Raw genomic sequence first — 16,716 nt, 5'->3', positions numbered from 1 at the left:
AAGAGACAACGTGATAATTATGGGGGATTGGAATGCAGTGGTTGGAGAGAGAAGGGAAGAAAAGACTATAGGGAACTTCGGTCTAGGTGTGAGAAACACAACAGATCAATGTTTAATGGAGTTTTGTACAGAAGAGAGGCTAATGATAGTAAATACGTGGTTTAAGGCACCACTTCACAAAAGATATACATGGAAAAATCCTGGTGACTCATGAAGGTACCAAATTGATTACATTTTAGTTAAACAGATACCATAACCAAGTGAAAAATGCAATGTCCTATATGGGAGAGGACTACTCACTCATGAAGATGAATGTGGAACTAAAATTGAAGCACCTGAATAGAAAGAAATAATTCATGAGATGAAACATTGAGAAATTTAAAGAGTGTGCAAAAAATGTGTTTCAAGATCTGACCAATGTTATCGCTACTGAGACTACAAACAGTCAAGAGCAAAACTGGTCTTTAATCAAGGAGATGACTTGTAAAGCAGCATCAGAGGCTCTGGGGAAGAGTGATAAAATTGGGAGGAAGCCTTGAATCAGATATTTTACTGATGAGAGGAGGAGACTGAAAGAACAAAAATATGATGATCACAGGCACTATCGTAGATTGCAGAATGAAATTGATAGGGAATGTAAGAAAGCAAAAGACCAGTGGCAGGCAGAGAACTGTCAAGAGATTGAAATGTTTGAACAACAAGATCGGATGGACTTGGCGCAGAGAAAAATCAGAGTTAACAAGAAAGAGTAGCAGAATCCAAACAAGAGCAATGCAGGATGAAAAAGTTAGAAACCCAATCAAATTGCTAATACAGGTTTAAACATGTTAAAATTTCTAATGAAAACATAAATATTACAGTAAACTTAGCACCTTACCTTGAAAAGATATGAAGTTGGCTTGATTGATATTTCTGTTCACTGATTATTTTTTTTTTTGGATTGGAAAATTTAAAACAGTAAAAAGGATAAGCAATGAATAATGATGAACATGGGATACACAAATTGCACAAGTGAGACAAGTTTGCAAAGTTTAAAAAATAGGAATGAAGAGAAGATTATGAACATTTATGTTTTTTATGACTGAAGACTTCGTGGAAAGGGAAACACATTTCACCATAACAACCCACAGAATTCCAGCTATCGATATTATCGCAAATGCAGTAAGATAATTTACTACCCATTTATAATTAGATTGCATTAACTGAGAAGCCCAATAAACCGGAAACTGCAAATTGTTTTTGTTTTATGGTAGTGACCTCCAGAAATGTGCTCCTCTGCTCACGCTATCATGCCTCACGAAATTTCTGTTCGAGCAGAAAAATGTCAGCTCCTGAAAACATGAGTCAGCCTACAATATCACGTGCTATCTTGTAAATACAGCGAATGACAACAGCACATCTCCGACCAATACAACTACAGTATATGGGAAATACAGCTCTCACACATTTGATGTTTGACAATTTTTAAGCTTCGTAAACTTATATGTATTGATGTGCAGGTTGCTACGTTCAGCTTGGTGCCAGGTTTTGCGTTCACCTGGTGTTACGCAGACGAAATCACACATGAGCCAATGCAAAAATTGCATTATACTCTCATTGTTCCCTAATATATCAGTTGTGTTGGAGCAAATCTGCATTGTGAAAATGCGCATTATAGCAGAACTGACTGTACTTAACACTTGTATTTTATACCAAATGTTTTAAACCAGGGACTAGCTAGGGTTCTTAATACCGGTATTCCAAAAAAAAAACTTTCTTTTTGCAATAAATTTTGATGACAATTAGGTGTGCAATAAAGTCCTCACTTTATTGCAATTAAAAAACAAGTAATTACTTGAATTCGCGTTTTAAATCAAACTTTTATTACATTAATAAATATTCTAGCAAAAATTATCAAACATACAGTTATTCTAAAAACATAAAAATAAGCATCCACACTACCTGTCCGAATAAAATGACCTCTTAAGAAACTCAATAGTGTTATCGTTTAAACTGGATCTAATTTTGGTACATATTTAATTAGTGGCAGAAAACGTCCTTTTGGATTCTGTGCTGGTTGGTGCTGCTTTGTACTGAGATAGTCGTAGACAAGTTGCAGGTTAACCCCCCTTATTCCCTCATCTTCAAAAAATCTTATTTCCTTTTTGACTTTTTATGGCACTATACCCATATTAACTAAAGAAAGGGACTCACATTTAAGCTTGGTGGGGGGAGGATTATTTATTTTTATTTCCCTGTACTTTAGTATTGCCGTCAGTGGCCATTGTTATGATTTTCGTACAGGAGCTCCCCTCAAGCACTAAGTCCCACAAGCTACCTGACTGAGTTAAAAAATGAGAATTTCCAGGAGCCGAGGGATATCCCCCCCACACATGCATGAGTATATATATTATATATCGTATACAGGGTGTCTCAAAAATACACAGCATAACTTCAGGAATGAGTTCCTCATATGTAGACAATAAAAATATATTTTTTCAACATAGTTCCGGAAATGCTTGGTTCCCCAGTTTTTAACGAGAATGTCTTATCTCTCGCAGGTGATTTATTTCATCACAAGGTACTGACAGAATCTGGTGGTTTTCCATTCCAACCATGTACTGAAATCAGGAGCAAGCGGATATGCACTTTACGTACAGTTTGGCGGACGGTAATGCTCTGGAGGCTCGTCGTTTGCACCACAAAAGGTTCCCAGAACGAAGATGTCCAGACAGGAAATCGTTTGAAGGTATCCATCGCCGCCTTTGTGAACATGGGACCTTTACACTTCATGCTGCTGACAGAGGACGACCAAGATCTAAGACTCCTGAAGTAGAGGAGGAGATTTTGGATGTTGTGCATGCCACTCCTGTAATCAGCACACGCAGAATAGCAATGCAACTGGCTGTTCAACTTTCGACTATTTGGAGAGTGTTGCAAGAACAACTGTATCCTTACCATCTGCAATGGGTACAGGCCTTGTCACCAGCAGATTACCCTGCAAATAACGTTCTGCCAGTGGTTCTTGCAGTAGTGTGGTACAACTGCTCACTTTCCTGCCTTAGTGATATTCACAGATGAAGCACACTTCGCACAAGACGGAATCCAAAACTTTCACAATCAGCATGTATGGGCTGAGGAAAACCCACATTCAATTCTTCCATCACATCACCAACAGCAGTTCAGCCTCAACATCTGGGCGGGTGTTTTTGGTGATAAGTTATTTGGGCCCCATGTACTTCCAAACAAACTCACAGGGCAAGCGTACAGAAACTTTCTGGAAAACAACATGCCTGATTTCTTGGACGATATGCCACTGATCATTCGTCAACAAACACACTTCATGCACAATGGTGTTCCCGCACATTTCAGCCACCTAGCCCGCAATTACCTGAATCGAAGGTTTCCTGGTCGAAGGATAGATAGAGGTGGACCAACTGCCTGGCCTCCACGCTCACCTGCCTAATTTAAACCCACTAAATTTCTTCTTGTGGGCTATTTAAAGTCATTGGTGTATTCGTCTCCGGTAGCTGATGTGGAAACTCTCCGCAATCGAATTGCGGCAGGTTGTGAGACAATACGAAACATGCCAGGAATTTGGCATCGTCTTCGTGAGTCCCTGAGACATCGATGTGAGGCCTGTATTCAGGCAGAAGGTGGACATTTTGAACAATTACTATAAGGTGATGTGAACAGTTAAGTGTCATAGACAGACCTTCAAAACTCGGAAACCAAGCATTTCCAGAACTATGTTGATATAAAATATTTTTATTGTCTACATATGAGGAACTCATTCCTGAAGTTATGCCGTGTATTTTTGAGACACTCTGTATATATTATATGTGAGCTGTCAGTTTCTCAAGAGCAATGACACAAATATAAAACAAGTCATTTATCATACAAATCTACTTACAATACATAACTGGTGTTCATTTACGTCTAATCTATTCATTGTTTTCATTTAATCTGTTAATACATGCTATCATTTCCATAAAATTTTTCTCAATTAACAATCTCAACTCTCTACAACTTCAAACACTAAACTAATTCAATCTTCCTTATATTTCTCTTAATCACCAATATCAATTCTCTTCACAACAGCAATCCATAAGTCACTAACTTAATGCTAACAATTCCATGTAATCTCTCTTAATTTAGCAATATCAATCTTCTTTACAACTTCAACCTTACTCTAAAATAATCGCCCATTTTATCTAAGTACCATTTCCAAAACAACACAGTACAGAGGACCACAGTGAAAGAGAAGGAAGGCTCCTTCTCTTTCACCATGGGATCCTTTGTGCAGGTTCCTTCCACGGAGTGCAGTGATGTGTGCGTCTCTCTCTTCTTAGTTGAACTCTGCATCTCTGCTGTATAGCTCTTTCAGTACTGTCTTATTTTGGGATTTCGAGAACAGCATTGTTAATACTGAAGGAAATTACCACAGCAGCAGTAGAAGCCAGGGCACTATCTGACTGGCTTGTTATTCAACTTCCGGATTAACTTCTAGCACAGGAACATGCCCGGCAGAACCCTTCGCTATATAGCTGGACACTCCCAGAAGTGGACACGAACTGAACCCAGAACTAGCACTGGAAGTCTGCAACCCCTTCGAACAACAACCACCCCTCTTTTGGTGCAAGCACCTTATTTATTTCCTTTCCATTTATCGATTTATTGAATTGATTGCAAGTTACAATCGCCCCTTGTACTACTTTTTTAATATGCAAGCTTATGTGCAAACCCCAAGAGGGGTTTGCACGCATTTACGTATTTCTCCCTATCTAATTTAAACCTGACCCAATCACAATTCTTTAAACTCAATCTTCTTCTTTTGGTGGGAAAAACAGAATAATTTTCCCACATAACGAAACACTTTCATCTTTTACCTCTAGATCGCCTGTTCACAATACCTTTGAACTGCTCCATACCGACACCCTTTCTCAAAATGTACTCATTGTCGCATCTCCAAGTAGAGGTGTAATAGAGGGATTAAACTATTGTTCAGTAGCTTTTAATTTTAACCCTTCCGCACCTGCCATACCATTATTTACCATATTCCTTAATTGCCCTACCAGGCTACTCCCACTAATAGAAACATTTCTGTAATGAGGTTTTCGTTATTCCTTAAGTGCTTTACTTCTACACACAATATACAGTCGAACTTCCCTATAACGAATTCAATAAATCCAGCGAAAAAATTCGTTATAGAGAAATTTCGTTATACAGAGAATCTTTTTTATTAGAAATTGTTATCTAATTAGAAAATGAAAACGAATGTACATTTATTTTTAATGTATTTTATTTCAAAAACACTTATTTAAATTATGTTTACAATTTTCGCCGGTAAGCATCACAGATAAAAAAAAATCTGTAATTTGTTTGCACAGTACAATTAAAAAAAGTCAAAGAAAACCTCATTTGTTCAGAGCATTAAAAACATTATCAGGAACATTTTCACAAAACTGTAGACCGTTTTAAAAGCATGAATCATTTCTTTGCGAGTTGGCTTTTCTACGGGTTGTTCTGATGCGTCTTGAGCGTCATCGTTAATTTCTTCGTGATCATGGTCGCATCTAACACTGTTCAGCAGTATTTCATCTTCATTTGGATGTTCTGCTGTAGTCAGATCTTGATCTACATAAACATAACTATCCAGTGTTATTTCATTTTCGATGTTTCCGAACAATTCTTTCAGTTGTGTTTTTCAGGGCAGTTCATCTTGTTCATCCAGCTGTTGTTCGACTTCTGTATTCAATGCAAATCCCGCTTTCGAAAAACAATTTTGAACAGTGTATTCAGTGACATCGTTTGTCCAAACTCTTGCCAGTTCAGAGATGCAATCTCTAAGGTTAATTGTAATCTCCAAGTTTCTATTTTCTGATAATGCATTGACAATCTTCATTATTATTCTCTTTCAATAATGAAATTTAAAATATTTAATAATGCCTTGGTCCATTGGCTGGAGTTTTTACATTATGTTTGGTGATAAAAACAACAACTTCACACTTACGTTTGGCAGAAATACTGACAGGATGTGCCGGACAGTTGTCAGTTACCAACATGATTTTTCTTTTGTTATACGCTTGTCTAGTTTTAATATCCATTCGTCAAAAATATCACTTGTCATCTATGCTTTTTTATTAAAGGTGTAGTCAACTTCCAAAGATTTTGTGCCTCTAAAACATCTTGGGTTTTTTGATTTTCTTCACTTCATGTCATATTTGCTCCAACTAGCACAGTGATTCTTTCTTTGCTTTCCGGCAAAACATTTATCATCCTTAAAAGCAAGTGTTCTATTCGGTAAACATTAAAAGAATAAATCCATTTCATCAGCATTAAAACATCCTTAGGTTCATATTCTTCCAAAATCTTCTTTAAGGTATTGTTCCTCCAACTGTTACAATCTTTTTCGCTTACATTAACACTTTCTCCACAAATAACCTTTTCCACAATTCTGTGGTGCTTCTTAAATTTATCTAACCATCAGTGCTTGCATTAAATTTTGTATGTCCAAGGGACTGTGCAATTTTCAGAGCTTGTTGCTTAATTATTGGACCAGATATTGGTATATTCTTTTCACGTATCATTTGCACCCATTTTAGAACAGCTTTATCAACATCTTCGTATATACACAACTTAATTTGCTTCTTGTCTGCTCCTCCTTCAATTGCATTTAAAATCGATTCTCGATTTTTTAAAATCGTAGATAAACTTCTTGCAGGTATGCCATATTTCTGCGCAATATCTTTTTTCTTAAAACCCTGGTCAATATCATGAAGAATCTTTGGTTTATCATTAATACTTAAACACTTTCTCTTCGACACTGTTTCCGCAACTGTAAAAATACATACACTACGAACTTCGCTGCGCTGGCCACAGTGAATTGTTAGTACCGCCTACTCAATGACATTCACTTGCCAATTCAACAGTATCACGTGACCTTTCCTATCAATCACTTTGAAGAAATATACGACTTTGTGAATTTCTTTTATTCTGTTTTCATTCATATATACACGAAAGAAAATTTATGGTTAATGTATGCTGTATGTTACTTTTTAGAAAAAATAAATAAAATAAAATAAAATACAAGAGCATATAGCCTATGTGATTGATGACAAATTGTTCTAAAAGAAAAAAAAAAAAAAAATTCACAAAACCATCTACTGGGAGTCCAGTTAGATGAGAACAGACATATCATATAATGATTGACAGGAAGGTCACATGGTACGGTTGAGGTGAGAAGCGAATGTCACTCAGTAGGCGTTAATAAAAACCGACTATGGTAGCATTCTATGTATTGCTGCCGCAGCACGCTAAAGGGAATTTCGTTTTCCCCTTAGCCAACATCAATTTACAAATCTGCCCTATTTATTGTAAAGTTTATGACCACTTTTAAGAAAACCAATTTGGTTTTATAACTGTAACAAAAATGAAACAAAGACCATCCTACAGGCATCAATGGCCACGTGTTCACTAAAAGGATGATTAATTCCATATGCTAATGCACAATTTCGGAGGGAAGGAGGCCGTATATTTGAGTGGCTGTTTAGCAGTAAATGCTTGAAAATCTTCAAAAATGCTTTTACTAATTTTTTTAAAAATTCGTTATAGAGAGACTAACTTCACTACATGAGGTTAATTTTACATGTAATTTTGTTTCAAGGTGCAATGTTTTGCAAAAAAATTCGTAATATAGAGAAATTCGTTAAATAGAAGTTCGTAATAGAGAAGTTCCACTGTACTTACTAAGAGAAATATATTTGTAAGATTTTATGTCATAGTTTCAGGTTTCCATTGCATTTGTACTGTGTATAACAATCCCTCATTTGCAAATTCAGCAGTATTAATGATTTATTGTTGTTGATTTTATAACCTTTATGAATAAATCATGGATAATTATTTTTTAAATTAGTACCAAAAAACTGATATTTTTGTATCAATACTGGGATTTGAATACTAGAAAAAACTGACCGGGATCCCGGAATCTCGGTATTGTAAGCCCTACTAGCAGCCTCCTAACAATATAAACTACTTTAAAAATAAGAGGTCCCAAATCAATCTATCACAATTTTTAATTAAAAAAACACATTAGATAAGTAGTTACATAAAAATTGCTATGAAACTTTTAAAAACTAAATCAGACAAGTAATTAATGATACTTTTTTTTCCAGAAAATTCTATTATATTTTTATTACCATGCACTGTGATTGACCATTTGCCAACTCCTGTTTGAAACTATGGCACTGATATGGTATTATCATATGATATTACCTTCTATGGCACTGATATGGCATTACCTTCCTATACTAAATAGGAAGGATCATACAAGTATACGGTTAACACAAGTCCATTTAGCAATTTTATTCCTAATAAATAACATTTAACAAATTTTTAGCTGGGAAGTAATATAAAACATGTGTATTTTATAGGAAAAACTTTAAAGCATGGTGATTAGATGTAGTACTATCATGAAACATAGTCTTTTAGTCACTAGGAACTTGACTATATATTTAGTCAAGTTCCTAGTGACTAATATTTAGAGTACATATTGAGGTGTTTTCAGTAAAATTCTTAATTCCAAAATTACGTGATATAAGAGTGTTTATTTCATAATAATGGTTAACCAAGTAGCTTTTTTGATCCAAATTATTAGAAACAAACTTTGACATAGTCAGAACCCAAAAACTATCACTCCTGCTATGATACAGAAATAAGAAATTAAACTACATCCAATCCTTGTGATGTATAATAAAAATACCCAAAAAACATTTATGCATTTATACATTCATACTGACTGGACAATTGAGCCATACATACCTCTCATCAGAGAAAGAAGCGTAGGAGGTTGCAAGCAGTGTTTCATTTACAAGGAGTAGTGATGAATCTCCAGCAGCAGGTTCATGTATATATCCAGTGCTATCTGACAAAAGGCCTTCCGGTTCTTCTAAACCACTGCACTGAATTTCTTCCCTAATAAACTGAGTTAAGAGTTCTCTACTTTCTATGTTTACTTCTTCTTCAGTTTGTTCTGTAAATGTGACAGGCCGTGAAAGCACTCTCATGAAAGATTGCTGTCTTGAACTGGCAAGTTCTTGATAATTTTGGTCACCTGAATGTGACTGATTATAGGGAGGCATCATAGTTTTTTTTTTTTCCTATACAAAGCTAAAAAAACTGAAAAGGAAATTAATGAATAAACCAAATCTTTGAATTAAGAAGACAATTTAATCTTAATTTTCCGAATTCTCCATTATATCCAACTTTGGTTAGAACTAATGAAACAGAAATCTAAAATTTTATTTATCAAAGTATAAGAACTCAACAGGACCAATGAAATTAAAAGGTTGCAAATTATAGAAGTTTACTCCTAATGGTACTGCACATGAGAACTAACAATTAATTTACTCTCACATTATTATTACTATTATATCATTTTGTTTAAAACTACAAGCAAGCTAAAATTACTGGCAATGGTTCTTAATTCTTGTAATTTACATTATAATATAATTCAATGTCTGAAGTACTTGAGAGAGAGAGAGAGAGAGAGAGAGAACCTTTATTAATTACTGGATATTTAGAATAAAATTTAAATTATACAAAAATTAATAAAATTAAAATTTCTATTCAAACATTTGTTCTCTCTGTGGCTGTGGTCCTCAAATCCAGAGAATCAGGACCATTCAAGGGATGGCTGAAGGTATCAAAAGGAAGCAAGATTCCTGATCTGATTATCAGCAGCAACTCTTCATGCATTAAGAATTTGCATGTAAAGGCAGGCCCTACTGTGTCGCAGTGATCACAGCGTGTTGATGTGGGATTTACTTAAAGGTGTAATCAAGGGTAAAGGGAAGGTTTTTTTGTTTCGTTAAGGAGATCACAGTGGCCTCAGACAGTTTTTAAATTCTATACAGTGGGATTAACACGTTGACTGCCAAGGCTTATTTGGGTAAACTGGTCTCCGATGTCAATTTGAGTTAGGCATGTTAAATTATTCAAAACCCAAATTATAATATATATTCATCACCAAAACTTGTAAAAAAAAAGCATCGTGAATTATCTGGTAGTTTGTGTATGTAATAGAAAATTCTTCACAGCAGCCAACTACGGGTTAACTCGATTAAATCAGATGTGTTGTAACTTGAAGAATTCTCTGTATACGAATCTGTGCTGTGCGTAAATCAGCTGCAGTGAAACACTTTGCCATGACGTTGTATTTAATACTTTGTTACATACTAAAAAGAACCTAAAACATGGATAAGAAGAGACCACTGACCGAAGAAGAGCTTGAGCTCTATGCTAATATGAGTGACTCAGAATTTGAAGAGCTTTTTGACAGTCGGATCAAATGCTTTCATATTATTCAGCGCTAAGGAAAACCATCAGATGTCAGAAAAAAAACTGCATTACATATTATAGAAATATATATACTACCATTAAATATTGACAAAAGTTAAATTATAATAAAGTAAATAAATAAATGAGCATTCATTAGAGGCAGCGACTCACAATTCCTCCATATGAAGCCAAAATATATTTTAAATTAAATAAAATAAAACATAAGCCAGTAGTAAGGCAAAAACTGTAGAGCGAAAATTAACATAAAAATAACCAAATAAACGAACAGACGGAAAAGAAGAATAAAAGTTAGACATAAATAATAGCCCAGAAACCCCTATATAATTTCGAACTTTAAATCCAATTAACATGACATATATAAAATTTAGAATAATGCCAATTACATATTAATTTAGTGGTCCCTCCCGAGAGGTACCAGTTCCAAAAGACGTGAAATATCACCAAAAAAGGGGGTTAAAGGAACTACTAAAAGATAACAAAATCAGAATAAATTAAAATAAAATAAAATAGACTGACCATCATGCCCCATATCGACAGAGGACCACGAGGCCAATAATGGTCATGGAATCGCTGCATTTCAATCCCTATACAAATCGTCGCAATGGTGAAAAGATTGAGTACCAAATCACCCTTCCTCCTCTAATCGATCCTCCAATGCAGAGGATTTGCACAGCGGTGGTCCTTATGCAGCAAAAAATAAATTATAGAAGGGGTTTCTGGGCTATTATTTATGTCTAACTTTTATTCTTCTTTTCCGTTTGTTCGTTTATTTGGTTATTTTTATGTTAATTTTCGCTCTACAGTTTTTGCCATACTACTGGCTTATGTTTTATTTTATTTAATTTAAAAAAAAAATATATATATATACACAGTAATACCCCGACTTACGCGAACTCAGAGTTACGCGGTTCTTGATTTTTTCGTTTGGTGTATATCTAAAATTAGCTTACCAGTGATTTGGAAGTCAAATCATAAAGCTTGAGTGACAGCTTCCATTTTTGAGGACTGGTTTGGTCACCACTTCATACCCGAAGTCGAACGTTATTGCAAGTCTAAACAGATTCCATTTAAAGTGATGCTTCTTATTAACAATGCACCCGGTTACCCTCCTGCCACCCTAATTAATTTCAACCCACGTGTGAAAGTTTTTTGCCTCCAAACACAACCAGCTTGCTTCAACCGATGGACCAGGGAGTCATCCAAACATTCAAGGCTTACTACACGAGGCCTTCGTTTGCACGTCTGAATGAAACTATGAGACAAAATAATGAGATATCTGTTAAAGACTTTTAGAAACAATTCAATGTTTTAGATGCCGTAAGAATCATTGAAGAATCTTGGGATGAAATTCACAAAAAAACATTGAATGGTGTCTGGAAGAAACTTTGTCCATTTTTTTTTTAAAAAACGAGACGAAAACAACACCAGAAACTGATCATGTCGCTCATGTGATAGAAGTAGTTGTTAATCTTGCCAGGCAATTAGATTTGGAAGTCAATGGTGATGATGTCAACAAGCTGTTGGATTCACATAGTCAGGAGCTGACAATGAATGAGCTCATAGAGATGCGTGAGCAAAACGTCACTGAAATATCCGACACTTCAGACCCAGTTCCACCAGAAAAGCACATGACAATTGCAAGTTTGACAGAAGGTCTCAGCTCAATTGAAAAGGGCTTAAAAATTTTAGAACACAGACTCCAACGAAGAAAGTGTTATAGCTACAAAGCAAGGAATAAACAAATTATTAGCTTGCTACGAAGAAATTCTGCGTGAAAAAAAGAAGGCGCTGTGTCGTCAGACGAATTTGTTAGATTTTATGAAGACACCGAAATAACTTTTTTACGTAACTCATTTATTTTTTTAATACATATTTTGTATAAATAACTGCAATTTTATTAAATATTTTTCTTCTAAACTAGTGTTTTTGTTAGTCCTTGGTCCCAATTAAAAAAAAATTATATGTATTTATATGCAAAGTTGTACCCCGACTTACGCGAATTCGACTTAAGCGATTTTCATCGTACCCACCTATCGCGTAACTTCAGGGCATAACACATACACCCTTTTCCGTAAAGTTACGGGTTTCTCTGAATTTTGGACATATTAAGGTGGAACCCGTAACTTGACGGGTTCCACCCGTTTAAAAAATTCTAAACGTTCCAAAGAAGATTAGGTCTGAATGTAAAATTCATTATTTAGAATTTCAGTTGGCTATACCACCAACTGAAAAATTCCACGCCCGACTAAGCCGTGTCGAGTATGTATGAGAAATAAAAAACGCCACGGAACACGTTATTATTGTCCAGTGTGCTAAGAGAATCTAGCTCTTTATGTGAAGAAAATATTTCTTTTTGTGAATAAATTCTCTTTTCTAATGCCATGGTTGACTTTTCATTCTTATCCCAGAAGCCAACTATCCATCAGCTGCACATATTTGTTACGAATATACTCATAGCTGCGCCTGAAAGGCAAGTCATACCAATCCGAGTTAACTCGTAGTCGCTGTCCTGGGCCAGATCGCCAAGTACGAATTAACTCGTAGTCAGCATTCAACATGTTAACTGATGATGTTACCATCAGCCAATTCTAAATGGGAAGCATTGAAGGAATTAATCAAGGAAGCTACTAGGCTTTTGATACCAACTAAGAAATACTGTTCAAGGTTAAGGCCTAAATGGATGTCAGATAGATAAACTGATGAGACTTGTGGATATACAAATTAATCAGGTGATACAGAAGCCTATGGTAAATAAAAACTACTCTGTACTCAAGTCATAAAGGAGGTTAGGCAAGCTAAGGCAGAATATGAGTCTTCTCATATCCTGCCTTAGCTTGCCTCTCATATCCTGCCTTAGCTAGCAAAGACTTCTTTACTTATAAGAGGAGACAGAAGGGGCTTAATTGCACTGGTCAACTTGATGTCGATGGTTTTACTGTTGACAATCCTGTTTAAGTTGCTGAAAAACGGAATAGGTATTCACACGGGAAGGATTCTTTAGGGAAGAGGCTGCCAAGAGATTATCAACACTAACAGGGAGCTTAGATTTTATGATAACTGAGAGGAAAGTGGAAGAGATATTGAAGATAAAGTGGGGGGGGGGGAACATAGGATGGATGGGATCTATCCAGTTACATTAAGGGAGACAGCAAAGGAGGTAAGCAAAACCATAGCCATAATTATGAAAACACCTCTGGTTTCAGAGGAGGTCCCCTATGTACTAGAGATTTGCAAATATATCCCTAATTCACAAAGGAGGATCAAAAGATGACAGGAGTAATTACAGATCTGTTAGCATAATGTCTATTCCAGGAAAAATAATGGAGTTCCTGATTAGAGAAGTAAAGCATCCTGCTTTACTTCTCTAATCAGGATCATGTCAGGAATGCAATTATACTGTAATCACAGCATGGATTTGTTAATGGGAGATATTGTCTGACAAATTTTATTGGATTTTATGATGCAGTAAGAAAAGAACTGGATGCAAAAAATAATTTCGATACCATATGCAGTCGAACCTCTCTTTAATGAACTTCCATATAGCGAATTTTTTTGATTTCCCCTTGGTCATTACATTGAAAATAGTTTCTGTATAGCAAAGAAAATTTCCATAAACAAAATTATTTCGAGACACCTGGGTATGCACTCTGGCCTTTAGGCAATAGAGCTGATTCTGCAGAAAGCAGGAATTAAGATCTGAAAGGATTAAGAATTAATCCCTTTAGATTTTAAGAGCTAAAACATTTCACACTTTAGTGGTACCCATAAAACCTATACACCCATCACCACCTTGTTTTTAAGGTGGCAGTGATACAACTGCATCTACTATACTGAGAAGTCGCACTGGTTAACTGCTATCTGTGTCCACAGCCATTAGCCAAGATTAAGGCATATTCCTGATGTGGATGTTGGCTCTGGTCTACCTGTTTTCTACTGTAAGCACCCTATTAGACAATTAGGAGAGAGAATGATTTTCCTTTATCCTGGAAATTTATCTGTCGTTTGGCAGAAATGAGTAATCTACACTCACTAAATTTCACCTGTCTTTATTTACATGATTGGTACAAGTGGTCCCTAAATCAGTTTTGTTTTAGCTACTGTGCAAGTAACCTTACAATGTCTAAGAGAAAATCCTTGAGTGTAGTGAAAAAAGTGGAAGTGCTTAATAGTGTAGATTAAGTTTGTCAACCATTCTGAAAAACTGTGTTTCAGTTTTCAAACTGTTTGAGGAAATGGAACCTAATTGAAAGTGTGCAAAATTATGCTTGTATGAAGTAGATTTTAAGTGGGTTTCGTTTGGCAGAAATGAGTAATCTACACTCACTAAATTTCACCTGTCTTTATTTACATGATTGGTACAAGTGGTCCCTAAATCAGTTTTGTTTTAGCTACTGTGCAAGTAACCTTACAATGTCTAAGAGAAAATCCTTGAGTGTAGTGAAAAAAGTGGAAGTGCTTAATAGTGTAGATTAAGTTTGTCAACCATTCTGAAAAACCGTGTTTCAGTTTTCAAACTGTTTGAGGAAATGGAACCTAATTGAAAGTGTGCAAAATTATGCTTGTATGAAGTAGATTTTAAGTGGGTGAAGCTGATTCGAGACCAAAACATGCCGATATCAGGTTCATTAATAAAAAAAGAGGCTATAGAGTATGCATCTTTTCTGAGGCATAAAACATTCCAAGCCAGTTATGGTTGGCTGGACAAACATATTCAATGCTGATGAAACAGGTCTATTTTTTAAATGTTCACTTAACAAGACACTGACTGTTAAAGGCGATAATAGGTAGTAAAAATAGTAAAGAGAGAATTAGTCTTAGCTGGTGCAAATATGGCTGGTAATGAAAAAACTGAAGCTTTTGGTAACAGGCAAAGTAAACAACTCCAATGTTTCAAAGGAGAAAAGTTGTAGAGTTGTTGGACTACAACAAAAAAATCTTGGATTACAAATGAAATTTTTGAACAGTGATTGTTAAATTTCGATAGGAGATGACAAAAGAAAACAGAAAAATCACGTTGATTGTCAACAATTGCCTACCAACTTTCATTCAGTAATTTTGAAACTTACAAGTGTGAAGCTTGTTTTCTTCCCGAATACCCTGTCTCAACTACAGCCAATGGACCAAGACATTATCAAGAATTTGAAAATGCACTACCTGGAAAAAAAAATATATATATATACTGAGAATAGAAACCAACCAACCTATAGATTCTGTTATAGATTCGCAGATGTGCATATCAGTTGGGGAAAGTGTGGAGTCAAGATGTGACAGAAACAACGATTAAGAATTGTTTTGCAAAAGCAGATTTTGTTAAAATGCCAATTAACAGCAATGAGAGGGATAAACTGGTACCAAGTCATTGAGCAATCTTGGGAAGAACTCCAAGTGAGAGGTTTGATCAGTGGAGAAAATTGTTCTTGATGAAATTTTAGTAGTTGATAATGACGTCAGAATATCCATATGACTGCAAGTTTGGAGTGTATTCAAAGAAGCAGTGACAATATTGGCATGAGTTGGATGAAAACGAAGGCAACTAGGGCAATATTAAAACTTCCAAACATGAAATGTTGCCAGAAAATATATTTGAGCATTTAAACAAATGCGAAAATTTTTATGGTCAAGGTACAACAAAAAATAACCAAATATTTTACGACATAATGCTGAAAAGTGTACTAATATATTGTCCACATCATGTAATTAGTCATTTCTTAATATGTAGGTATTAATAAATTAATTGTTTAAAATGTTAGAAAATTTATTCATTCCCATTTATTTCTGATTTATTTCCCACCTTTTACTATATTTTTGAATGTTGAATTACAGTATTTTTCATTGTTGAATTGTTGGTATGTCATATTTTTATATAATGAAATTCCTGTTTAATGAATTTTTTCAAGCTAATGATCGATTTCGTTATATAAACGTCCAGCTCTACTTAAATTTCAAGGAAGGCCTCTGATACTGTTCCACATAAAAAACTAGTATATAAATTGGAGCAATATGGCATTAAGGGCAAGTTACTGCTATGGATAAAGAGATGACTGGGTGGAAGAAGACAAGAGTGGTTATTAATGGCTCTTCGTGGACTAATGTCATTAGTGGTGTGACCCAGGATTCAGTGCTAGGCCCATTGGTGTTTTCTATATTTATTAATAATATTGATAAAAGTATATCAGGCTTAACATCTAAGTTAACAGATGATACAAAGGTTGGCAAGGTGGTTAATGGGAATAATCAAGATAAACTACTGCAACAAGATCTATAAAAATTTATGCAGATTGGCCAAAAAATGGCAGTTGAAGTTTAACAAAATAAAAAAGACCTGGGGATAATTGTGCTGTCAAATATGAAATTTTCTGAGTAGTGCAGGAAGTCTGC

The 16,716-nt window shown here is 35.2% G+C and overlaps 1 protein-coding gene across 3 annotated transcripts in view; it reads right to left on the bottom strand.

The window, feature by feature from the left end:
• Positions 1-16,716, bottom strand: part of LOC150081774 (uncharacterized) — a 144,099-nt gene that overhangs the window by 81,272 nt on the left and 46,111 nt on the right. For all 3 annotated transcript variants that reach the window (XM_090379641.1, XM_090379643.1, XM_090379642.1), the window contains exon 3: positions 8,800-9,156. In XM_090379641.1, the coding sequence (XP_090235767.1) occupies positions 8,800-9,122 (323 nt within the window). In that variant the 5' untranslated portion in view covers positions 9,123-9,156. The remainder of the gene's footprint in view (positions 1-8,799; positions 9,157-16,716) is intronic.

Source organism: Mastigoproctus giganteus, chromosome 8 (genome assembly GCF_048544385.1).
Source record: "Mastigoproctus giganteus isolate SK-2022 chromosome 8, ASM4854438v1, whole genome shotgun sequence".
In the NCBI taxonomy this organism is placed as follows: domain Eukaryota; kingdom Metazoa; phylum Arthropoda; class Arachnida; order Uropygi; family Thelyphonidae; genus Mastigoproctus; species Mastigoproctus giganteus.
The sequence above is the reverse complement of the archived record's forward strand: the minus strand, read 5'-3'. Positions and strand labels throughout refer to the sequence as shown.